Source organism: Acipenser ruthenus, chromosome 10 (assembly GCF_902713425.1).
Source record: "Acipenser ruthenus chromosome 10, fAciRut3.2 maternal haplotype, whole genome shotgun sequence".
Taxonomy (NCBI): Eukaryota; Metazoa; Chordata; class Actinopteri; order Acipenseriformes; family Acipenseridae; genus Acipenser; species Acipenser ruthenus.
The window spans coordinates 2,194,248-2,220,321 of NC_081198.1; the positions used below are offsets into that span (position 1 = coordinate 2,194,248).

Here is a 26,074-nt window from a genome sequence, read left to right on the forward strand (position 1 = left end):
TGAGTCAGACGACAACCACTGGTCAGTCTATATGGGTGGAAGAGACTGGTAACTGAAGGCATGAGGGTGACTGTACATGACAATGTAATCCTAGTTCAGGCGCAATTATGAAAGTGTCAGTCAACAGTAATACCCATGGTTAGTTTATTGGAACATCCCCTTCCCTTCGTTAGATATTTCAAAACTGTTAATATTTGATAAACCATTTGAGATGCCATCTTCATATTTTCATAACAAAATAAAAATAAAATATTTAGGTTGCGACCATTTCACCAACCCACATACCAGAAAAAAAAGGCCTGTAAAACGCATACACTTCTTTTTAAAACATGGTTCAGATTAATTATGTTATGTTAAGCAACATTGCGTTAGTAATCAATACAAGAACAATTGAAATCACCGTGGTCATGGGGGTCAGTCTTCCGGTCCAGCAGGTGGCGCTTCAATAAAAGAAGCGCGCCTCTTGTCATGTATTAATTGCATCTGGTACAGTGGCAAGATGGCAGCAGAGGAGGTAGACGTTGATATAGAAGGTGGTGAATCTGAATTGAATTTGAGGTGAGGAATGTTTTGATTGGCACTCGGGGCAGGGTGAAGACATGTCTGCACGATTCATATGCAGATGCGCTGTCTTGTAATTTTGAATGTGCAGCATGTAGTGCTGAGTGCTTTCTGACTACTGTACCTACCTGTCACATTCATGTACGCGATGTACGTACTGCGGCACAACGTGAAAACAGGTGCCCGTTACTTGGAACAATACAACTGTGTTGTATCTTTTAAACCGATTTGAACGCAAAGGGCAGCGTCAATAAACTTTGTTCGTAGAACGCTTGGCAAGATTATCTGTGAAGCTTGCAATCCATTCACAGGGATTTGCTGTGATCCTACTGCTTGCCACTAGTTAACATCAAGCCTGAAGAAAAATAATGATATTCTGTTGGCCTTATGAGAAAGGAAAAGTGTCAGCTATGTTAGAAATGTGTGTTTGCGGAGCGTCTTGCAGCAGAGGAAATGCTGTTGGTAGGACGGTAAGTGACATCTGCCGATAAAGCGCCACAATGGGGTCACAATTTTGCTAACAGTGACATCATTATAATATTTTATAAACACCAAAAACAGATTGGTTTTTATAGTACAGGTTACTGTACAGTTGAGTCACAGTTTGCCAGTGATGCAGGGTCTGGATAAACTGCATTGGATATAGCCTTTTATTGATGCCACTCGTCAAATGATTGTTATTATCAACATTATTTAATTTTTTTTTTGAAGTGACATTAATGGTGGAACCTCCGGATTCCTGCAGGATCACTATTTACAGTCAACATGGAGACCTAGCCCTGGTGTAATAGTAAGTATGACGAGCATCTCATTATTCTGTTAATAAAGTAGTTCTTTTATGAAGTTCTTGTGTGTAGAGTGTGTGTATTACTCTGAGCTTCTCTTGTGTGTAGGGGGTGTGTATTACTCTGAGCTCCTCTTGTGTGTAGGGTATATGGGTATTACTCTGAGCTCCTCTTGTGTGTAGGTTATATGGGTATTACTGTGAGCTCCTCTTGTGTGTAGGGTATATGGGTATTACTCTGAGCTTCTCTTGTGTGTAGGGTATATGGGTATTACTGTGAGCTCCTCTTGTGTGTAGGGTATATGGGTATTACTGTGAGCTCCTCTTGTGTGTAGGGTGTGGGTATTACTCTGAGCTCCTCTTGTGTGTAGGGTATATGGGTATTACTCTGAGCTTCTCTTGTGTGTAGGGTATATGGGTATTACTGTGAGCTCCTCTTGTGTGTAGGGTATATGGGTATTACTCTGAGCTCCTCTTGTGTGTAGGGTATATGGGTATTACTGTGAGCTCCTCTTGTGTGTAGGGTATATGGGTATTACTGTAAGCTCCTCTTGTGTGTAGGGTATATGGGTATTACTGTGAGCTCCTCTTGTGTGTAGGGTATATGGGTATTACTGTGAGCTCCTCTTGTGTGTAGGGTATATGGGTATTACTCTGAGCTTCTCTTGTGTGTAGGGTATATGGGTATTACTCTGAGCTCCTCTTGTGTGTGGGGTATATGGGTATTACTCTGAGCCTCCTGTGGCCAGGTTGCCAGTTTTCCTGCCTTAGGCACATGTTTGGTTTTGTATTTAGAATAAGCATTGTCCTGCACTCTGTGTTCCCCTCTCCTGTAGCCCTGGACGTTAGATAGCTCCATCAGCGATGAGAACCGGGTGGTCATTGAGAACATGCTGCTTGAAGAAGAGTATCCTTTTCCCAAGGGCTGTTTCTGGCATCCCCACAGTTTGTAGACAGCCCTTGAGAGCAAAAGAGGGTCAGGAAAGTGTAGAGTTGGTTAGACTGACAGATGATCAATATCAAACTTATAATGGGAAAACCAAGATTTCTTTTGTTTGCTGATGGCTGTATGTTAATATGCAGTAGTTTGACCCTCAATATTAAGAACTTTTCCAATGAACAAGTGTTACATTTTCATGGAATGCCCACAGAAGTACCATTCTTCAGCTGTATTATAACATTTTATTCCCACTTTATTTATCTAGTTATCTGGTTAGGACTGGTGTGGCAATGCACTGCTTTATATTGAAATGCTGTCGCAACCCCCTCCAATCTTCAGCAAAATACTGTTGTATTTGTTAACAAGTTGATAGATATTATCTAACAGGTAAGCAGCTGCCCCAGAACTTGTGGACCAGTGATAAGCAAGGAACTGAAAAAGTAAAGAGGTGAGTAGTTTGCTTTAATGAAATTCTGCTACTGAGCAGTTGTTTCTGTCAATGTAGTCGTCTTTGATTGAGTCCTATACTTCAGTATAAGTCCAGAGGGCTTTGACAAGGGCACGACGGGTCTACAGGTTTAACATAATACCCAACAGCAGTAATACATTACACTGTATTAATTAGTTTGCATGATTGCATTCAAATGTTCAGTCAATCAATGCCACTTTCATGCAAGATCAAAATAAAAGAACAGTTGTTTTAAGTGATCCAATCTCAACTGAAGAGCAAATCTCAAAAGTATCTATTCCATAGTGTGTGTGTGTGGGGGGGGGGGGGGGGGGGGGACAGTGTTGTTGTCATTGCCATTTGAAGATCTGCAATAGGAATATTAAATAATGTAATTGGATCTAGTAAGAGGTACAGTTTTGCACAATAGCACACAAAGTGAACACTGAATATCTCAGGATTTTGTCTAACAATCCATGTGCTGTACAGGTCACCAGTGAAATCATCCACCTTCCCGATTCGCTGGACACAAGAGGAAAAGGACGTTTTTGAAAAAGGACTGGTAAATACATTTTATACTTGTGTCAGAGCTTGACCAGGTATCCAAAAACTGTAAAAACAAAGACTCAGGTAGACATTTCAGACTTGGTATCCTCAATAAAGTGCCGATCGAGATTGAATTTACAGATTGCAGTCTGTGATTATGTGGACTCTCGGTATGTGTGTGCACTAGAGTGTAACAGTGCAGTAATATCACAATACGATTTGCATAGCAATACATGTGATGGTCCTAATGGGCTACTTGTATGATGCATTTTAAGATCAAATGATCACAAATGAAACGAGATAGGAAGAGCATGCATTCATATCAGTTATAAAGCACACACCTGTCCTTCATTCAACAACTGCAATGAGCTGTGTTGTGTTTTTGGTCTTGTTTCACAACACAAGCGATACACACATCTATACGATATAACATGTAAAGAAAGCATCCCAGTGACTCTATCAACCCACTCCTCAATGCTCCTTAGGCTCAGTTTGGCCGGAGGTGGACTAAGATTGCCAAGCTGATCGGTAGCCGCTCTGTCCTGCAGGTGAAGGGCTATGCTAGGCAGTTCTTTAAAACCAAGGTGAGTGCGCCAGCCCTTTGCTCTTTAAACACTGTTCCACTGAAACAAAAACAAAGTTAAAGTTACAGCTTTACCCAGTGTAAAGCCGTTGCATTAGATGGCACTTTCCAATGTGTTTTCAGTGTGTGTAGTCAAAAAGAGGGTCAGTTAACCACTCCTTGCCTGATTAATAGAACAGCGGTATTTAGATCTGCCACTAGACAATTCAAATAGAGCCGTATAGTTATAGCATAATGTAACCGCCCAGTTTCCTTGGGGTGTAACAGTAAAACATATTGAAGTGTCACCTGTATGGGTAAGATAGTAGAAGCTGCTGCTGCTGACTGTGGCATCGGGCTGATCTGCTCTGTGTGTTTGCATTCTCTGCAGGCTAAGACAGACAACCCCTCTAAAGACAGAAGCAGCCAAGAGATCCCGTGTGTCTCTTCCGGTGATGGGTCAGGGAGCGAGTCTCGCCCCGCTTCGTTCTGTGAAGCTCAGGCTGACACCCACCTCAACACAGTGAGGATTGAGAGGCTGTCGGACGACGAAGACGTTGATATCACCGACGATGCTGATGGAGGTGCACGTCTTCAGCTCTCCGATGTGGAAGGAGAGACCCCGGAGGAGGGAAGCACACACACTGCGAGCTGTGTGGAAGCAGAGGAGGTCCAGCCTAGCTCAGTGACAGTACCCACCTCCGCTGTGGAGCCTGAAACCTCCTCTACTTATTATGAAGTTCATGATGCAGTTGGAGGTCAGCTTTCTGGGTTAACCCCAACAGCAGCTTGCGAAGGACAAGCAACCCTGTCAGTAGAACTCGACTCCGGCCCCAGTTCTGATTGCATATCCAGCAAGGAAGGTGCTGATCCGCTGGTATTGAACCCTGTGACGCCTGATGAGGAAAATGAGGCAGACAGAGTCTTTGTACAGTCGCTACCTGAGCATGAATTGAGCGAGGGGACAGGTACTGCACAGTGTCATTTAACCCTTCCGTTGAGAATTTTGATACGCCTGTCATGTTATCGAAACCTAATATTTGTGCAGAATCAATGCAAGGAAATACTAAATGTGGCAGAATTATGTATGTTCATCACAAGTTAGAGAATGTTTGGGTTTAAAAATGTATTTCCATCATTGCAACTACCTGTATAATTGGGATAAAACTTGGTAGAGACATTCTATACCACAAATCCTGGAGGTTGCTGTCAGATCTCACTGTGGCCTGCTAACGCATGAGCCCTAGTTAATGATTTCTTCTACCTGTATGGTTTCAGCTCAGTCAGAGCAGGTTCCAGGTACTGATTATGAGAGCCCTGAGGAGGAGGAGGAGGAGCAGGAGGAGGAAGAGATGCTAAAACCACCCGAAGAGGAAGTAGAAATGGACAGAAGCGCCATCATTGAAGAGGAGAAGCAAGCCATCTCAGAGTTCTTCGAGGGGAGATCTTCAAAAACACCAGAGCGCTACCTCAAAATCAGGAACTACATCCTGGACCTGTGGTGAGACGTGGGATTGCTTATTGGCCGACATCTAGAGCAGACCTGATATAGCTGTGCAGAATTGTAATTGCAGTGTAATTCCACACCTTTCCAAGCTTCAGCGATCGGAGCGATCATTATTCTTGTATCATTCAAACACTTTTTGTGACCCCATCTGTTTGAAAAAAATGAAACTCATACAGTATGTTTCTGTATTTATACCTGTGATTATTGCATGGCTACTTAGAATAAATTGAGTGAACGTGTTCATGTGTTGTAGTTGTTTATATTACTTTTTAGTATAGTTGTAATTACTGCAGCATGATTGTAACTGTAATTTTAATTTCAGCAAACAATTCTGCTGTTGTAATTGTAATTCACACCAGAGCTGATATGGATACATGTTTCGGAAGCTCAGCTCTTAAAGCTCTAGACAAAAAAATGGTCATCGGTTTATAGAAATTAAAAAATACTTCTGTAGGGGAAAGTATAGCTAGATATAGACACCTGCATACTTTCTACTGGTTATTGTAAATGTAGAGTCTGCACTCTCATGACCCCTGGTGGTACAGATTGGAAATGCACCCTATTGTATTGTGTCCTCATCTCCGTAACAACCATTACTAATAAGGATTTGTGTGACAGGGAGAAGTGCAAACCCAAGTACCTGAATAAAACCTCAGTCAGGCCTGGTCTGAAGAACTGTGGAGATGTTAACTGCATCGGGAGGATCCACACATACCTGGAGCTGATAGGAGCGATAAACTTCGGCTGTGGTAAGAGGAGGAGATGTATGAGGAACGCACATCATGCTAGGTCAGACCTGGTTCATAGCTTTGATATGAGGAATGCACATCACGCTGGATCAGACCTGGTTCATAGCTTTGATATGAGGAATGCACATCACGCTGGATGAGACCTGGTTCATAGCTTTGATATGAGGAATGCACATCACGCTGGATCAGACCTGATTCATAGCTTTGATATGAGGAATGCACATCATGCTGGATGAGACCTGGTGTGACATTAGTGTATCGTTACACCTCTAATTAATCCCTCCTGACCCAGGATAGCTCAGCAAAGTGAAGTATTTATCATGTGCAGATTACTGTATTACCATCTGGGCTAATTGCTCAGTATTGTGTGCTTTATGTAGCCTGTGATTAACTTACTGTATATTAACTTTATTTTTTCAAATCAGAACAGGCAATCTATAACAGACCTAGACTGGTGGATAAAACACGCTTTAAAGAAGGAAAGGACACAATGGAAGCCTACCAGCTGGCTCAGAGACTGCAGTCAATGGTAAGAGTCACTGGAACTGGGTGTTATAAAAACAAAAAAGTTCACAAGCATGATGAAGATTCAGACCAATGTATTTTTTAAATTTTTGTTTATTTTTTGGAAGCGCACCAGAAAGCGTCGCGTTCGGGACGTGTGGGGTAACTGGCGTGATGCCAGAGATCTAGAAGGACAAACGTACGAGGTATTTGTCTCGGTTGTAGTTCAGTTTTGAATTGTCCGCTGTGCAAGATCTGATTGTAAAGTTTGCTAGTATACATGAGCTATAGTCATAGTCTTTTTATTTCTGGCATGATTAACAGATCTTGTCTGTTATTTAATGCTAACAGCCCTGCATAACCAGCTCATCACAGTTATTATTTGTTTTGTTATGTGTTACTTTTTAAAAGGCGCCATAAGGATAGCAGCACCGTGATTCAGATTTCTAACCATAACTTCATTGCCCACCAGTCATTCAGTTAATTGCATGTATGCATACTGTTCTTCAGCCGGGTTACTGTGTACTGTTCTCTGCTTTGTCTGTTAGCACCTTACTGCCGAGGAGCTGGCCAAAAGAAGAGAAGAGGACAAGAAAAGACTTCCAAAACCCCCAAAGGTCCTGCGCCAGGCCAAAAAGTAAGAGCCTTTCTGTCCTGTTTGTGTTTAAAGACAGAGTCCAGAGCCTACCAGCACATTCCTAAGGCTGGAAAAAACACTACATTGGGGACATTCCTATGAACAGCCTATGAATGGTTGACAGTGTTCATAATCATTGATACACCTGCAGCCATTATGACTTAATTTGAACTAGAGTTTAAAAGCCCCGGCCTGTAGTGTGTGTCAGACAGAGGCAGACTGCTTCTCGAGTGCGTGTCAGAGGCAGACTGCTTCTCGAGTGCGTGTCAGAGGCAGACAGCTTCTCGAGTGCGTGTCAGAGGCAGACTGCTTCTCGAGTGCGTGTCAGAGGCAGACTGCTTCTCGAGTGCGTGACAGAGGCAGACTGCTTCTCGAGTGCGTGTCGGAGGCAGACTGCTTCTCGAGTGCGTGTCAGAGGCAGACTGCTTCTCGAGGGTGTGTCAGAGGCAGACTGCTTCTCGAGTGCGTGTCAGAGGCAGACTGCTTCTCGAGGGTGTGTCAGACAGAGGCAGACTGCTTCTCGAGTGCGTGTCAGAGGCAGACTGCTTCTCGAGTGCGTGTCAGAGGCAGACTGCTTCTCGAGTGCGTGTCAGAGGCAGACTGCTTCTCGAGTGCGTGTCAGAGGCAGACTGCTTCTCGAGTGCGTGTCAGAGGCAGACTGCTTCTCGAGTGCGTGTCAGAGGCAGACTGCTTCTCGAGTGCGTGTCAGAGGCAGACTGCTTCTCGAGTGCGTGTCAGAGGCAGACTGCTTCTCGAGTGCGTGTCAGAGGCAGACTGCTTCTCGAGTGCGTGTCAGACAGAGGCAGACTGCTTCTCGAGTGCGTGTCAGAGGCAGACTGCTTCTCGAGGGTGTGTCAGACAGAGGCAGACTGCTTCTCGAAAGCGCAGTGATAGTGTTTCATCCATATTAATATATTTGTTCTTTGACACTTCATTAATATGCTTTACTGCCAGAAATGTGTATTGATACACCCATACAGTGATGCCCCTTGTAATGCATCTTATTGCAGTTTGTACTGTTCCAGTCTTCAGTGTTTCATTTAGCTGTGATTTATGTTTACATCAGTATGGCCTGTGCAATGCAGTGCTGGGTTCACAATGGGGCCCTGGTCTTTTATCTTCTTCTTCTTCAGTTCATTTGACCCTTTCCAGCTGATCCCATGCCAGGCCTTCGGAGACGAGAAACAGGTATGATTGATTTCATGAGTAAGAATACAGTCTGCTTACTTCTCTCCCCCATTGGTTTGACATTACCTTTTTTTTTTTTTTTCAGGAACCATTCCAAGTGCGGGTGTCAGGAGAAGCCCTTGTTGTAATGGATATGGTGAGTGAAGCTGTACAGATTTATGAAGTGTCTGCACTTGTCAGGAGTCTTTGGGACTGGCATCAGACCTGTCTCTCTGAGACTGGGTATAGAAGCTAATAAATGAGCTAGTTTTAGCAGCTGACAGATCTCTGGGGTCTGACTTGAAGAGGTTGTTCTGAAAATGCATTTACTTTGTAATAGAGATGAGCTGCTGAGTTTTGAGTTTTGAGATTTGTTTTGCTTTTCTTTTTGATATTGCGGTGCATGCATGTGATTCTCGGTTTGCTTGTTTAGCATGCACACGTGTCCATGGCAGAGGTGATCGGCCTGTTGGGAGGAGGGTATTCAGAAGGAGAGAGAGTCTTGGAGGTAAGCAGCTGGGTATTTTTAGATCAAAATGTTTGTCTTGTATTTTTCGCTGTTGATGAATGAATTGAGTGCCATTTGCTTTCAATTTTCCCAAGGTGTAAACCAGCTCAGAGAACCTAACCTAGTAATTGAAGCGAATACATTTCAGTAATCTTCAAAGTGGACCAGAGTCTTGATGCATGAAGTGCTGCACATTAGGGTTGGACCATAATGAAATATTCATTATCAATTTGTTGGCTAAAAAAGTAATCATGATAATCACGATTATCTTTAATGATTTTTCAACTCTTCATTCATTTTATGGACAAATGGGTTGTCTACAGGAAGAGAGAGGAACAAATCACACTGGCTAGCTGTGGCACTGATCCTTCTAACTTGTAGATGATAACTTTGAGTACAATAATCAAGGCTAAATACATTACTGATCACATCACGATTGCTGAATGATGCCCCAACCCTCCTGCACATCTGAACAGTGTCCCTCGTTTGCAGATCTGCGTGGCGGAGCCCTGCAACAGCCTGAGCACCGGGCTGCAGTGTGAGATGGATCCAGTGTCCCAAACCCAGGCTTCTGAAGCCCTGGCTGGGAGGGGGTACAGTGTGGTGGGGTGGTACCACTCCCACCCTGCCTTCGACCCCAATCCTTCACTACGAGATATCGACACCCAAGCAAAGTTTCAGGTCTGTCAAAATAAATGCTTTCAATCATATAACTGACATCTTAAAAAAAAGCTTTTTTTTTATACATGGGATACTTTTGAAGTCTACAAACGTGATTGAAAGAGTCAACACAAAGCTTACTTTTGGAAAATAAAACAACAAAAAAATAGAGTGGAAGCAGGTTGTAGAACATTAGGATTCTTTGCACCAAAGATATATTTAAAAAATGTTTTATTCTACACTGAATACTGTACTGTATTTTAAATAATTGTAAAAAAAGATATGAAATAACTGTTTAAGTGTTTGAGTAAAGAATCACATGTGAAGATAGTAACCCTGATTTGTCTTGCGGTGTTTCTGTTGTTAGAGTTATTTTTCTCGAGGAGGTGCCCAGTTCATTGGAATGATCGTCAGTCCGTACAATCCCACAAACGCCTCTCCGCATTCCCAGGTCACCTGCCTCATTGTCAGCCAGGATCTCGGCTCAGCTGGAGCGCATGGTAACTTTACAATCGGGTATATGTAACCTACATCCGTGCATCTCTCCCGCTGGGATCATGTCAGAGGCACAGTACTGTTTGGAAAACTATTTCAAATGGGAATAAAATATTATCTATTAACCTTTGAAATATTTACTAGTGTATGACTGTTCTCTTTGTTGATGCTCTTTAAATAAAATCTTGTTTAGGTTGGTGCCGAGTTTAGAAGCCCCTTTGAGACTAAACTGCAAGGGTTAGCTTAGCCTGTAAGGAAAAGTAAAAGTGACGATTTAAAGATATTTGTTGTCACGCGTGTGGGATCAAAGCAGACTTGAGTGTTTTATTAACGTATTCTTTCTTTTTTACTGTTATCATAACATAGGTCTTCCATTTAAGTTTGAAATACAGCAGTCCCCGCAGGAACCACAGTGGCCCCTTGTTTTCAAGAAGGCGGAGTGGATAATTGACAAATACAGGCTGTCCCGTGGGTGAGTGATGATGTCTCACTGTGCACTGAACCGGCAACAGTTTCTTAAGCGCGACTCTGTGTTTGAGGGCAAGGTCATATGTACAACTGCACTTCACTGGGTAAACACTGAAGCGTACACTTAAAAAACAAACACAGACAGTTGCAACGTGGAAGATGCTTTTGTCCCAAGAGAGGGAGGGGGTATGGGGGTATTCATGTTCAAGTAATTCATTAAGTTGTGCTGCTATTATGTAGTTTTTTGCAATGTGTCCACCTGATGACCCTAAGATATATGTAATTTTTTTTTTTTTTTTACAGCAGCGTGCCAATGGACCGAATTTTCCGCAGAGATTCCAACCTTTCCTGCTTAGAAAAAGTAAGCACATAACAGGTTCTAAAGAAAGGGACTACATAAAGACAAAAAGCTTTAGCATTTTACTAATCCAGAGAAAGGCATTGTAATTGCAGTGTGTGAGTGATGAGGGCCATACACACAAAACTTGGACTGTTTTAAAATGTGTATATAAAATCTTCATTGGGTTAACAATGCTTTAAACACAGACCGTAAATGTCTCGCCTTGTAATACAATTAAAAGGGGCTGCTTGTTTTTTTTCCCCCCAGAGGAAATGTTTAGGTTTATTCTTTTAGCAATAATGATTAGCATGCTCCTCAACACAATTCACTTAAATCCCATTAATGCTAGGCAATCATATCCTTTGAACAGATGCTGGCGTCGATGAGGAACTCCTTGGGAAGCCTCTGCAACGGCACAGCCACCGAGGGATTCTTAGCCCAGATTGAAACCCTGTTCCTGGACACATTTGCTGCTGAAAATAGGAACAGTGCTGTACTCGGTGCAGAAGAATCTAAAACCATGTGTCCTTTTGAACAGACATCCGTCTAGTTCCAGGGATGTACTGTATTGTTATATGTGTCTGTTTCTTTCACGGTTTCTTCCTGTATTAACAAAAACAAGTAATCTGTATGTACTGGAGATTTCAATCCTCAGTGTTTACTAGCTGTGTTTTATTTACGAAGGCACTGGTTCCATTTGCAGTGTTACCCAGTAGAAAGACGCAGATTTCTTTCCTGTATTTTGTATATAAAGTTTGATTTATATATTCAAAATATAACCAATAAAACATTTTAAAGCATATAGGACTGCATTGATCTCTTGTTACAGTGCAATTTTCGGAGATGGCTGTGAATTGCATGGGGGTATTGATATGAAACTGCAGGGATGGAAACTATTGCATAGCAGTCCAAGCCATTCCAGGCTTCACTTTGAGCTTAGACACATGATTGTGTGACCTCTAAGACATGGAGTACTCCAACTGCTATGCAATGGTAAAGGTATTTCCAGAGGACAGAAAACCAAGCAGTCCTTAATCCAGGCTTAATGTACGAGACCATGACACTGTCATCTAGTGAAAGCTGAGGGAAGTACATTTGACGCCTATCAACTCTACTAGAGCATAGGGTTTACTCACAAAGGTAATAAAATTAACCATGTACAGTACAATAAGCACTTAAGAGTTTAATATAACTTGAGTAATCGCCTCATATCTTTTAACAAAAGTAACAAAAACAAGTATCCGTGTCAACAGTTTTATGTTTGTTTCATAATATATAACTATAATACTGAAGTGGAAAACTATTTTCCAGTAGATCTGACAAATGATTGAACATCCTGTATTGCAGGGTGTGGAAACTCATCTCTATATTCTAGAGGGGCACATAATAGATACTCAATTTAATAGTATTTGTTTTCTACAGGTATTAACAGCATGCGTGGTAGTGGTGCATTTTGTGCATTTTAAGTAACTTAGTTTCATTATACCTGCTTTACCTAACCAATAACCCCTATGGCAACTGCCATTATTATTATAATTTAATTATTTGGCAGATGCCTTTATTCTAGGAGTTAAAGGGTACACAAGGACCTTTTTATTTTATTGTGTTACATGTTCCCATGTGTTGCTACAACTGTTTACGTAAGGTGTGTGTATATAATTTTTACATTTTGACCACTTTTTTAAACTTTTAAATTGCATTCCTTGCCTCAATGTACCCGCATGGACCACATTTCCCATCATCCTCCTGCTCACTGGTAAATCCATCTCAGTTACATATGTGAGCAACACATGGGAACATGTAACAATAAAATAAAAAGGTCTTTATGTACCCTTTAAGGGTTACAATGCAAAACCAATACTGTAGACAAGAAGTGTAGAATATAGTACTTACTGTAGACTTTCCCTTTATCAATTTGCTTGAAAAACACAGGTTTAAATGTCAATTTATCAAGGGGGAAAACTAACAAACAAGCTATCTGTTTTGTAGCCAGTCTGTCAGTTTACAGACATATCTAATAATAAAGAGTTTCCACACCCCCAATCACAAGGCAGTGTAGCTATGCCAGGTTACTGGTAGCGTTTACTTTTCCATGTGAAGTGGATGTGTTTTCTGGCAAGCCAGTCTGTTTTACAACTTTGTTACATCAACATATAGTGATGAACGACCAACAAATCCCTACGGAAACAACTACCTTCATAGGGATGTTTTGCACGGAACTCACAAAGGCACCATATTGTTATGTTCGTGGATTGTAGAACATGGACTGGAAACTCAAATAGTTTAGTATTAATGTATATAATACTGTTAGTTTCGTAACAGCATGTGCCCCACGTTCAACTGAGAGTAGTTTAGGTGACTGTCAACAGCAGCAGTCTACTTCAGAGATTTATGTTCTTTATTGTACACAGAAGTTGCCTTCTTTGCAGCTTCCAGGATCTCTCTAGGATACTGGACCTCAAAGCATTCTCTATCTTCATTCATTTTTATGGATAAAAGTCCAATCAAAGCTTTAAGGGTGAGACAGTGGCGCACTTCTGCTTTCACTTTTTGGACGATGCTGAAAGCACGCTGGGGTTCGGCATGCGAGTGAGGCAGACACAGCAAGACCAGCATCAGCTTCTTGAAGATGGGCAGCTCTCCTTCGCTTCCGCACATCTGTTTAAGAACAGTGCCCCAGTACTTGACAACACATGCATTGGTGTCATTTACATGAGGATTGCTTTCCGTTTTCACGTCTATAGTATCTGAAAGCTGGTACACCGAGAACTCATCCAGCAGCTGATATTCTTCCTCTTCAGTCAGGCACATTCCCACCTGAGATGCCAGGTCCACTGCCAGTTTTCCAGACAGCTTCAGTTTCGATTCAGGGTTCAAAAACACTCCTGCATTCTTCAGCAGAGAATAGTGCTCTGCGGAACTCTGCAACATCTTTTTCAACACGGCTGTGCAGAAGAGAGCTGCTTTTTTGTAGATTTTCTTCTCGGTGTCCGCGCTGGAGATGCTACTAGCATGAACTCTCAGGTACTCTCTGACTTCAGACCCAAGACGTATCTCCTCGTTCTGCAGCATGCTGTCCACGTCATCCAACAGGGAAAGATCTCTTTCCGTAATAAACTTAGCGGCCGCTTCAGGCTTCAGGAGCCTCCCGGCATACAGCTGGATGATTCGGTTTACATCTTCGTGCAGAGTCACAACCCGGCTGTCTGTGTTCTGCAGTTTGCTGTGGAATTGACAGAGGGGCTGCAAAGCAAACTGGAGGTACAGAAACACCAATCGGAGCTCCTGGTTCTGCAGTCGCTCGCTGATCAGTTCCACTTTGGAGGCCCGAGACTCACAGTTTATAAAATAGGGCAGGAGAGTGGGCCACAAGTCTGACACATGTTTAATCACTTTGCTCAGGTGCAGCCATCGAACAGGAACGCGCTTTATTGTTTTAAGCAACTCCAGATCAACAAGAACACCAAGGGTCTTTAGCCTGTGTTGCTTGTGTGCGCTGGAAGAAAAATAACTGTGAATGTCAGAAACAAGTTCAGCTAATGGTGCAGACAAAGCCTCGACCCCAACGTTGCTGCAAATCTCTGCCAGGTGACAGACCCCTCCTAGGTTCACAATGCCTGGGCTTAACGACTTCAGTCTTGACAGCACAGAGTCCTCGGAACCTGTCATCAAAGCGTCATTTTCCGACGAGAAGGCTACCAGATTTCCAGCAGGCACGTTGAACTTCCTCATCGTTTCCATCAAGCAGTCAAACACGGTCTGGCTGGTCTCTGAAACGCACCTGGGCATGTCCAGAAAGCGGATGACGTTCTTCTCAAGGTCTACGTCAAAAAACCCCACGAGGATCACCAGCAGCTTCTCCTCGCCCCAGTCCATGTTCTTGTCCAGGTAGACGCAGAACGGCAGCTTTCTGCACATGGCCACGACGTCGTTTTGATACTTTGGTCCCATTACATCCCTGGCTATGCAGGCGGCCTTGGTGCCCCCACAACTGATTTTCTTCACCACTTCCGGATCTGCGCAGTGCTTTTTAATGAACTTGAGGATGTGCTCCCCGCAGGTAAAAGACAAGTTGTGTTCGGCGATCATGGAGACGAACGCAGTCTCCGCTGCAGTGACCTTTGTAGCACAGCTATTTTGCTCGTCATGGCCCTGCGTGGACCTAACGTATAAGACGTGTTTACTGTTCTGCCGGTGCTTCTCGGAGGAGGCGTGCCGCTGTATGTCGTGCCGTCCTCCGTGGCTGATGGTGAAATCACAGCCGCAGATCTTGCAGGTCACATGCTGGGGCCCACGCCTGCTCTCTGCGATCCAATCGAAGGATGACTTCCAGCTGCTCTGGAAGGAGGTGAATCTCCTTTTCTTCTCCGGGCTCTTAAATGGATTTTCATCCTCTACCACCGAACCCTCGCCGTCCATCGCCAAAAAGCCTGCAAGATAAAACTGCATGTTACTTCTAGCAAAAAGAAAAGACTACAGGGAAAATGAACCCCTGTACTCTGTTGTCACGATATGCCCACATCCTGCCTTTTTTCCCCCTATGGCTCTGTCCTGTTAATTAGAGAAGGTGTATTTAGAATATTTGATTGTCAATGGTCTAGAACAACCAAACATTTACACTGAACTGGATTACCTGACCAGTTGGAAATTACCTGACACCTGCAAAGCCACTACATTTCCTTAGAAAGTATGGATATGAATAAAACTGGCATCATTTTTTTTTCTGTATTGATTATGAACTTTCCACAATTGTTTACGTGCATCTACGCATACCGAAAAACAAAACCTCACTACCAACATACGGTCAAGCAAAACATTCTAAACAAAATTAATCCACAGCTTTAAAAACCGTAGCTAGTACAATTATTATTATTATTATTATTATTATTAATAATAATAATAATAACAATAATAATAATAATAATAATAATAATAATAAACTACCTGCTAGCAATTACCTGCTACTTTAAAACTGTAACACCGGTAAAACCACAGAACTGTCACTGCATTATAATATAAGTATTACAATGATATTGAAGTAAATAAATTACCTTTTAGAATCCAACGCTAACACGCGAGTTTCTGAGCTACTTTGTTGCAGCTCACAGATGTGAACCAACGCCGTGTGCGGTTCAAAGGAGCAATATCCGGGAATTTCTTTGCATGATGGGATACAGTTGTTACCCCAGCAACCATTCCGGTGCGGTGTTCCAAAATTCCCTGTGTCTTTCATTGCGACCAATCACAGAGCTTCAAACACCCCACCCCCTACTTTTCCTTGCAACTTTCTTATCAATGGGATTTGTTGTTTACAAACTACCGGTTTGAAAGGTTATCCAAAGGTGTGTGTGTGATTATGGAATTGCGCGGCTCTCTTACAAGCAGAAAAGCTAAAACAACAACAAACAAACAAAAAAAAAGTTTATACTGTGAGGTCTGGAAGTAGAATGAACTACTTTGTTACACTAACATTTCATAGTCAGTTTTTCGTAATCAACAATTCTGTTTTTGATATATAAAAAAATAATAATATTGAGAATTGTTGATATCAAAAATTGTTGTTAAAAGGGGTTGCCAGACAAACACGCCAACATCAATCTGTTTTGATGCACGTGTCTTCATTGCTCATCAGCTTTGGATGTTTTGTAAGTTTTACTCAGGGGTTTTCCTTGGGTGTTTAATGCTAAGTTATGGCAACTAAAAGATCGATTTCTGTGCACTTTCAGGGCCACTGCGTTTTGAGGGGGGCGGTTTTCACGGTTACACAGAAACATGTCTACCAGTGTTACACAGAGTAATGTGAAGCCAGCAACAATATAAGCAACAGCAGCAACTTCTGGTAAAACTTATTTCCGCATCTTACTCCGCAAGTGGCATTTTTTTTCCCCCAGATGAGAGTGTCTCGTTACTCTCATACAGCGGTTGTCTCTAACTACTGTCAATCTGAGTTAACGGCTGAAGGAGAAAGAAGCAGTAAACAGAACAGCACACTTACCAATTGGAAGAGAAAGAACAGCACAAAAATAGCAATATTTCAAGTCTACAATAAATAGTCCGTACAAGGTAATAACATATTTTATGTCGCATAGCGCTGCTGCCGTGTAGGACACAGAGGATACATATTTTAGAAAAATATTTCTGTTGGTTTTGTTTCATGTTTTTTTTTTTTTTTTAAAGAATCGTTTGTGAAGACGGTGCTGTTGACTTCCACAATGAGACGAAAAAAATGTAAAATACATGAAGTTGGGTATTTTGTACTCCGTCTCAGGCAAGTACAACAACAACTAACGGTACAGTTGATATTTTGGGTAAGTTTGGAAACTAATCTAGAGATAATGAGTTATTAATTTTTAAACTTCTGTTATTATTTGTTAGCATTGCTATGAACGGAGTTGTTTAGAATACGTTACCGGTAGTCGGTATGGATGGTCCTGTTCATCGAGTGGGGATCTTTGAGTTGGGTAATTTATGCAAGTCAAGTTGGTTCTAATGTGGATTGACTGCTTATTTTACTTGGTGGCCTTTTGAAATTTCTAGTTCAATTAAGCAAAGTGAATGTTGGTCAGCTAACAGCAGCAGGAGCGAATGTTTTCTGTGAAGTGTACATTTACTGATTTGCTTCTGGTCTAATTTATATTAAAATATGCCCAGGGCTTACTTTACATATCAGTGTTTCTCAATTTGCAGACAACTCCACTGCAAACCATGATTAAATTGATCTGGCTAAACTGCTGGGCTCTGTGAGTAGATTTGCAAGTGCTGGATTGTGTGCATTTCTAAAGAGAATTGCCCGGAGGCCTCCATCAACCATCGACACACTTCAGAAAGACAAATATTGAAAGATTTGAAGGTATAGATCCGCCTTTAGGCAATCTAGCCATATTTCATAGTTGATTGTTGCACCCACACAGCATCCGCACCCACACAGCTTCCACACAGCAAGCTCAGACAGAGTCTATATAAGTTAGAACTAGAGATTAATTCATTGTGTTTCCTCACAACCAAAAGCAATATCTGAATTTGTCAGGGGAATTCGTCCAGACGTGGTAAATATGACTTTCATTCTGTATTAAAAGCTATCAACTTATAAACTAATATGTCTAGAAGTTGTTGCACGTTTATATACACATATATCAGTCCTACAATTTAAACTATGATTAATGTTCATTATTGGTCAAAGGATATGAACCTTACACTGTGTGATGGTCTATTTCTTTTTGGTATAATGATATTAATTATCTCAGAATAATGTTATAACTGTAAACTGATATGTTGTGGTAGAATATAATCTGAGGCAGGTTGAATTACTGTTTACCATACTTTTAGTTGTACTATGCGTTGCATATCAATTTAAATAAATACATATATCAAAATTAAATAATTATTACAGAGAATAAGAACTAATTATCGTATCAATAAAAATCCAACCATCTCAGCCTAATTTCACCCCATCCACTTTTGTGATTTTTAATAAGCAAAAAAAAAAATGTAAATAAAAAATAACTAAAAGAAACATTAAAAACTTGAGCGTGTTTGTAAAGCACTTGGAGAGCGTGTTTGGGTGAAAGGCGCTATACATCCCTTGCTCTCTGCTTCCCCCTAGGCTTGTGTTGACGTCAGGGCCGGGCCTGTGTTCTGGCAGCAGATGATGGTCACAGAGACGCTGACAGGGGAGCCCAGTGTGCCAGAGTGGCTTTCAATTCACCCGTCTCATGAGAACCGTGCAGAGCAGCTGGACCGGCTAATAACCCAGGTAGATAGGAATCCTTTAACCCTACCAAACACAATACACCAGGTCATGAGGGCCATTCCACTGCAGGTTCAACAGCTAACATGATAGGATGAACTACTTCACGGTCTGGATGGAGGTGTAATTGGTTCAATTAAACAATTTAGAACAGGGCTGGAACTAAAACCAGGACTGGAAACGCCAACTCTGGCCACCATGTTTATACAGTGAGCTAGACAAAATAAAAATACAGCTCCCACGTTGTTTGACTTTTCTAATGCATTTGTCTTGATGAGCGTCTTTAAACTGTACACTTACTTAATAAACACTGTATTAAAAAAACAAAGGTTCAGCCAGTGCATTCAATATTCATACATATCTGCTTTTAAATCATACAATATGCAGTAGTTTTGATTCCAATAAATGCTTTATAAAGCTTTAATTGAACATATGGTCTTGCATGCATATTGCATATACTAAATGCACGGGGGTGGCTTGCTGTAGCGCACGTTAGGAACAACAATGTGGGCATGAAACTTTAATAAAGCAAAGTGTTTTGCACTCTCTGCATGTTAAAAATGAATTCAGCAGATGGAAGGAATGTGTTGTGGGACGCTGCTGATATAGTGCTTGCATTTAACTGATTTGAATTGTGTGAATGGAAGTAGCCGTTTCTGTGATGGGAAGAGCAGTTCAGTGTCTCTGGGATATTTTCCAAGGATTTTTTCTGATTGGTAAGAAACTGTTTGTGTTTCGAGGTCAAACAGTGTCATGCAATAATGATACAAAAAGAAGAAATAGAGATTATTTATGTATTTTATTTTTTTCTGCATGAACTTGATACAACAGTCCAAGCTGTTCCTTATACGTTATCTCCTGAAGCTGTTTCAATCAAAACAGCTATAAACGATTTACACATGATTTATAGAATTGTGATATTTGGTTTCTACAGCTGACATCAGCTTGCACGTCATTGGAATGGTTTGGCAAGAGTCGATCGTAATTCAAATTTATTCAAAACAGTGAGTCTGCTTATCTGATCTGCCACATCTGGTATGTGACTAATAGAATACTGAAAGTAGAACACTCCTGACACACGCCCTGTGTGTGTGTGTGTGTGTGTGTGAGAGTGTGTTAATAGAATACTCAAAGTAGAACACTCCTGACACACGCCCTGTGTGTGTGTGTGTGTGTGTGAGAGTGTGTTAATAGAATACTCAAAGTAGAACACTCCTGACACACGCCCTGTGTGTGTGTGTGTGTGAGAGAGAGTGTGTTAATAGAATACTCAAAGTAGAACACTCCTGACACACGCCCTGTGTGTGTGTGTGTGTGTGTGTGTGAGAGTGTGTTAATAGAATACTCAAAGTAGAACACTCCTGACACACGCCCTGTGTGTGTGTGTGTGTGTGTGTGTGAGAGTGTGTTAATAGAATACTCAAAGTAGAACACTCCTGACACACGCCCTGTGTGTGTGTGTGTGTGTGTGTGTGAGAGTGTGTTAATAGAATACTCAAAGTAGAACACTCCTGACACACGCCCTGTGTGTGTGTGTGTGTGTGAGAGAGTGTGTGTTAGAATGCTCTAACTCATTCTGCACTTTGCTTGGTAAATGCAGGCTCTGAAACTCCGGGACAGCTGTAATTGCCCTGCTCTGCCTGCGGAAGACCCCCGTTCTGTGTTCCTGCAGCGCGTCAAGCTCCTGTTGCCACAGGTCCCAGTGGAAGAGAAGGAGGCATTTATCGATACAGCATTTACACCACGGCGAGACACGAGACACAAGCACACTCGGTGTCCGAACCACAGTACCTGTCGTGGTCGTCCTGACTCAGTCACTTAGCGTTTTTTTTTTTTATGCATGTAACTGTTTTTTTTAGAATTTATGTGCCCTTAACAATGTCTGATAAGAGCAGTGGACTCAAAACAAAACCTAAGCTGTAAACTTAAGCTGTGACATGATGAGGGGCTTAATTTCAGGGGATCGTATGTCCGGCTAAGAGTACCGCATACGCGCCCTGAAATAAATGGCCTGAGTGTAAAGAGTTAAGTAAATGTTTGCATGAGTACAATATAACAGGCAATTTTTATAAAAAATATATTATCTGGCCAAAGTGTCAGGAACGTAACCCCAATTTATAACATTGTTCCTATGAGAACATGTGCTTTGACTTACGACGCTCCAATTTACAACTGGACTTTCGGGAACCAACTGTGTTGTAAGTGCGAGGACTGCCTGTATATATGATTGGGTACATTGGGATTATTTGGCTGTGTAACCATATTAAAAAAGAGCTATTTTATTTTATTCTGTATGTGTTTTTGTTTAAAGGAAATACATTTATTACAAATTGAATAATACAACATACGCACACATACAGCTGCAGGAACATAATTACATTGTAGGGAAACTAGTCAAAAGGCATGGTTTGTATTTTTTAAATGAAACAAGCTGCTTGTATCATGACTCGTGCTACTCTGCACATTTTAAATAATATTTTGTAATCCGTGCCAGTCTGTAAACCCATTATCATTTTTTTAAATGAGATTCAGCTTGTTTGCTGTGCGGAAGTTGGTTTTCATAATACCTGTTGCTGTGTAGTTAAATCAGTTGGTGCCTGTTTATTCATTCTTCTTTCATTTTGCTGAATATTAGCTGTTGAGACACCTTGTTGGCAGTGCATTTTGTTTACATGCTTCCTTGGCAGTTTGAGCTGTAGGGGGAATTCTATTTGCCGCTGTGTCGCATGGCAAACTAAAAATGAGAACTTACGGTTATGATGTTGTATTGAGCAACAAATCTAGAAGTGACTTTGAATCCTAACTTGTTGAAATTAGATTGCAGGAAACGCGCTGACCTTGAAAAAAGTAAAAATAGCCTACATTTATTTTAGATCATAGAATTTGAGTGAAACTGGAATAAAAATGTGTTTTTGGGTCAGTTGATGGTAGGCATTGCGATCCCTCCTCTGTGAGTAGAAACACATTGCCTTAACTGTTAGCAAGGGAGAATAGTGTGGCTCTGACTGCACCAGCACCATGGCTAGGGCTGTGTGACTGTCAATGGAGCATTTATTCAGTATAGCAAACAAGCCAGAATAGTAAGCTTATAGAAAAGCTTAGAAAAATATATATATAAAATCAATGCAGTAAAGCAAAAGTTTTTACTTTGAGGAGATGCAACAACAGCTTTGAGTGAATGATCAGTATTGGTGCTTCCACAGCAATGCTGTCTGCACTGGAACCTGAATTGACAGGCGTTTTGCACTCTTCAGAAAATCAGCCGTACGCAGCTGCCATGCATGAAGGATACCCTCAGACCGCTAGCTTGGTTAGTACAGTAGTTGGTTGGTGCTGGTGCTACTCATTTAAATACCTCTTAATTGTGCAGTGTGGAGTAGTGGTTAGGGCTCTGAACTCTTGACCGGAGGGTCGTGGGTTCAATCCCCAGTGGGGGACACTGCTGCTGTACCCTTGAGCAAGGTACTTTACCTAGATTGCTCCAGTAAAAACCCAACTGTATAAATGGGTAATTGTATGTAAAAATAATGTGATATCTTGTAACAACTGTAAGTCGCCCTGGATAAGGGCGTCTGCTAAGTAATAAATAATAATAATAATAATTAATAAAACTCTTAATTGGAATCGTTGTTTGCACCCTCCTGCAAGATTAATATCAGCGTTCATTGCAAAAGGGGGTTCCTACAAATAATTTGCCAAAATAATTCAATCTGAGGCTGGCTTAATTGCACCTAATTGCATCTTGAGCAGTCATGAGAGCAGATTTACCTCCCCCTACATATCTGTTTCTTGGAGGTTTTCCCAGTAGCACGAGAGCAGGCAGTATGAGATGAAAATAACCCCCTGCAAATTAAAGCACACAAGATGTACAGTGCATTGCAACAGGCTGTATGAGAAGCATGGTAATATATTTTGTTCTGCACTGGGATGTGCTTCTGTTCTTTTCAGTAGTATACCGTGCTTATTTGTATTTTCATACCTGTGCTTCACTGCTTTCACCACTGGTTTACTGCACTCTGCTCTGCTTCTACCATGGTGTTCTGCAGTATCAGGTTCTCACACTAATTACACTGAAAAATGTACAGATTTAACTATTTACAATACTAAACAAAAGCAACCGCTTCCAGTCTTTGTACAGTACATATGCAATTATGATGTGGGAGCTTTTCTCATCTCGTTACGCACTGATACTGTCTGAGGCATTGGGCAGTGGCGTGGCCATCATGCAGTCTGGAGATGGTAGAGCTAGGCTTTCATTCGAACAAATGCTAATCTGCCAAAACGTCCTGATTAGCAGCAACTCATGGGGGAAGTGGATAAAGAATCTGTGGCCATCGGCCTCGTAGAGAGAGAGGCTGTGCAAGTATTCTAGAGAGTGAGACATTTCTCAAAACAATAAATGAACTCAATTCTCCTCAAATGTATGCCTGTATCTACTGCAGTGTTATTAGTAGCAGTAGCAGAGCTTGTTTTTATCCAGTATCCTTTACTGCACTCGGTTTGTGCTTGACACGGAGTGGAGTTGTTTTGAGCTTCTGCTTATTTTACCTGGGTAATTAAATGTGCTGTGGAGCCTCCAGGGTAAGCGCTTGACCTAGTTAGTAAAAATAGTTCAATTGCTGCCTGTTGTACTGAAGAAATCTTTCTTTCAGTGAAAAGGGAACTTGTTGGGTTTTTTTTCTCTTTTCTGCAGAACATAAAAATATTAAGTGCATTTATCTGTGGCCTTTTCTTAACGGTATAGTAGGTATGTAAGACATTGATCAAAATGCCAAAGAATCAATCTTTTAGCATAATAAACTGGAGACTAACAGAGGTAGCTGCACCCTCCAAGGTACTTAATAGATTCAATTCTTAATCTTGCTTTGGTTCCGCATTAATGGAATCAAGGTATTTCCAAGATAACACAGTCTGGGAGAATGTATTAAAAAATAATCAAGATGCTGAACAAATACATGTGCTGTACATTCACATCTTGACCACTAGAGGGCAGCAGTGTCTTTGAACAGGAAATAGCTGGGTAAGGTCTGATCAATAGTGCAGTTTTAGCACACTTGAGGTATTGAAAACAATACTGTCCTCTATGTAGTTTACAAATGATAACATATGGAACTTTTTATTTTTCTTTTGAGACCTTGTTGGGTTATGCCATGTGCATGATTTCAAAATATGTTTCCAGGGCCTAGTTTAAAAATACAATGTCAACAGAGACCACATGGTTTTTGTACTCGTTTGACAAATGAGCTGGCTCCATGTACTCCCCCAGTGTCCAGGATTTAGACAGGCACAATGAAGAGCAGACTCCCTTCCACCCTCATCAGTACTCACAGGGTTTCATTCTGGCGAGATGCAGACCCTACCAAACTGGGAGCCCCAAATACCGTGCAATCCTACATAAGAGAATATGGTAACACTTTACATTGTGTCTCTAATTACTGTCTATTTACATAGCAGTTACTTGGTAAATACATGTGTACTTACACATAATTGCAGTGTTATTATGCATGGTTATAATGTACTTAAATCTAAACCTAACCCTACCGATACAATTGTGTATTTGAATATATTCTGCAAAAATATTTACGCGTTAAGTACATTGTAACTATGCATAATAGCACTGTAATTGTGTGTAAGCACACATGAATTTACTAAGTAACTACTAGGTAAATAATTAGAGATGTATAGTGTTACTGAGAATACTTTAGCGATCTCGGTTAACGCAGACAGGCGCATCACACAGAGCGAGGCAATCCACACACAGACGGAGGGCGGGCACAAACCCGGGTCCTCTCGCCCTAAAGCATAGCGCTGATACTGCTGTACAAAAGAGCCGGCTCCTTTGCAAGGAGCGTAAATCAGGCTTTTGTCCCTGTGTGTGATTACCTCACCTACCAGCCCTGCTGCTGCTTACCCCCGTGCAAGCTACAATACTATTGAAATCATAAAGGTGTTTTTTCTGCTTGGGATTTAGGGAAGACTGGTATTCTATGTATGGTTTTCTGCACAAACAGTTTAGTAAGCAAAACTATTGAGCTTCCACGAATACTTTTACAGTATTTTGTCAATAATAGGTAAAGTACGAAGTTCACAGTGAGAAGCAGTCATTTCACGCTGTGTTATTTGCACTACCAATGATCCCGTAATGAATTATTAAAATACACATTGAAAGACGCTCAGCAAACCCCTTTAACACACAGCTCAACACCTCCAAACACATCCTCGTTGCTATGGTTTTCATCATTTTAAGGTACTTTTTTATTTCAAGGACAAAGCAATGACAAATATTATTTCTAGGAGTTTTGCTTTTTTGTTTAAAGTACATTATTTCATGTTCTCACAGGAATCTTTGCCTCGCACAAAAGCATTTACAGAAGCATTCAGAATAACTGAGAATGCATGCATACCAAACTAGTGAGAAGGATGACAAACATCACAAAAAAGATATAGAAATCCACTACAAGTGAAATTCAGAGCTACTACTAGTATTATTACTGCCTGCTTCCCTGAAAGCACCTAAACTGCAGTGCTACAGAAGTTACCTGTCTCTATGATTAAATATAAATACAAGCGTAATCCCCTTTGTCACGCACAGAAATAGCTCTCCATATATCCAAAAGCACGTTGCTGGATGGGGAGCGTCGTGTTAAATGGTAGGAATCTGTATCAGTTGGCAGTGCTGAGCATTTTGATTTCCCCCATGAACCACGAAAGCTGGAGACTCTGCGAGCAGTCTGAATGCTGCCATGCGTAACTCTGAGATAGGAACAATCCCGCTCCCTTCACCCGACAGCCAGGTCACCAGAGGCAGGCAGACAGCATGCGCCAGCGATTCTGACTGTCTCCTCACAGCGACCGCAGAATAATCGCACCTGGGAACCAAACTCCAAATTAACTGTTGCGTCAGTTCGGTTGTTTTCTAAAATGTTTACATCCCTGCATGCCTCTCCAGTTTTAACTTAGTGGAATAGGGTATGCATGCCACGCCACAGTACCCATGTACCCATTAACATATACACCCCCTTAGCAGAACTAGCAACTGTGGCTTATAGCGTGTAGCACAGTGTTCCAGATATGATCTTGTAGTCCTGCAAAGGATAACCAGTGAGTGTTGGTTCACTGACACTGGCATTGTCAAACTAAGTTATAATGTTGGCACTGTGGTACCATTCTTACAATGACAATAGCTACAGCACCACTGCTCCTTAGAGTACCAATCCCTTGTGTTTCCATTGAGAATATCTGCTGAGGGATTAAAATTCAAACTCCTTTCAATTGCAATCCAAGAAGGTCCCGCTTTGTACTTCTGATGGGTTTGTTAAACGTCTGAGCCTTTAAGGGGCGTTCACACCGGACGCGGTGCACATGACGCCTCCTTGCGCGTCGCTCTGTAGTTGCCGCAGACCACTTTTCACGCTGAATGTGGCAGGGGAGCGGCAGGGGAGAGTCAGTGG

General features: G+C 41.6%; 3 protein-coding genes across 6 annotated transcripts; 2 read left to right on the forward strand and 1 right to left on the reverse strand.

Moving 5' to 3' along the window:
* The first annotated feature begins 457 nt into the window (after positions 1–457).
* LOC117402523 (histone H2A deubiquitinase MYSM1-like) lies at positions 458–11,678 on the forward strand. Of its 3 annotated transcripts, none has more exons than XM_059031482.1 (20): positions 458–558; positions 1,273–1,351; positions 2,182–2,252; positions 2,659–2,733; positions 3,223–3,295; positions 3,765–3,863; positions 4,233–4,809; positions 5,120–5,342; positions 5,967–6,097; positions 6,523–6,626; positions 6,730–6,807; positions 7,150–7,238; positions 8,372–8,426; positions 8,512–8,562; positions 8,839–8,913; positions 9,406–9,594; positions 9,941–10,073; positions 10,435–10,540; positions 10,840–10,897; positions 11,247–11,678. In XM_059031482.1, the coding sequence occupies exons 1-20, from the start codon at positions 500–502 to the stop codon at positions 11,424–11,426; spliced, it is 2,505 nt and encodes an 834-aa protein (XP_058887465.1). In that variant the 5' UTR covers positions 458–499; the 3' UTR covers positions 11,427–11,678. The 3 variants fall into 3 exon arrangements, with proteins under 3 accessions (XP_058887465.1, XP_058887466.1, XP_058887467.1); XM_059031483.1 differs by having other exon boundaries at positions 10,843–10,897; XM_059031484.1 differs by lacking the exon at positions 6,730–6,807.
* A 368-nt stretch (positions 11,679–12,046) lies between these two features.
* Positions 12,047–16,064, reverse strand: LOC117405933 (uncharacterized). Its single transcript, XM_034009475.3, has 2 exons — positions 15,928–16,064; positions 12,047–15,306 (listed from the first exon to the last, which is right to left on the reverse strand). Exon 2 carries the CDS (start codon positions 15,293–15,295, stop codon positions 13,253–13,255), a length of 2,043 nt encoding a protein of 680 aa, XP_033865366.3. The 5' UTR covers positions 15,296–15,306; positions 15,928–16,064; the 3' UTR covers positions 12,047–13,252.
* Positions 16,065–16,116: 52 nt separating this feature from the next.
* LOC117405975 (metalloendopeptidase OMA1, mitochondrial-like) lies at positions 16,117–22,194 on the forward strand. 2 transcript variants are annotated; one of them, XR_009329631.1, is made up of 5 exons: positions 16,117–16,939; positions 17,054–17,184; positions 17,564–17,726; positions 18,480–18,629; positions 20,224–22,194. XR_009329631.1 is itself a non-coding variant. In XM_059031485.1 (4 exons), exons 2-4 carry the CDS (start codon positions 17,089–17,091, stop codon positions 20,443–20,445), a joined length of 468 nt encoding a protein of 155 aa, XP_058887468.1. In that variant the 5' UTR covers positions 16,143–16,939; positions 17,054–17,088; the 3' UTR covers positions 20,446–22,193. The 2 variants fall into 2 exon arrangements, 1 of the variants encoding a protein (XP_058887468.1); XM_059031485.1 differs by lacking the exon at positions 17,564–17,726 and having other exon boundaries at positions 16,143–16,939; positions 20,224–22,193.
* Positions 22,195–26,074: the final 3,880 nt, after the last annotated feature.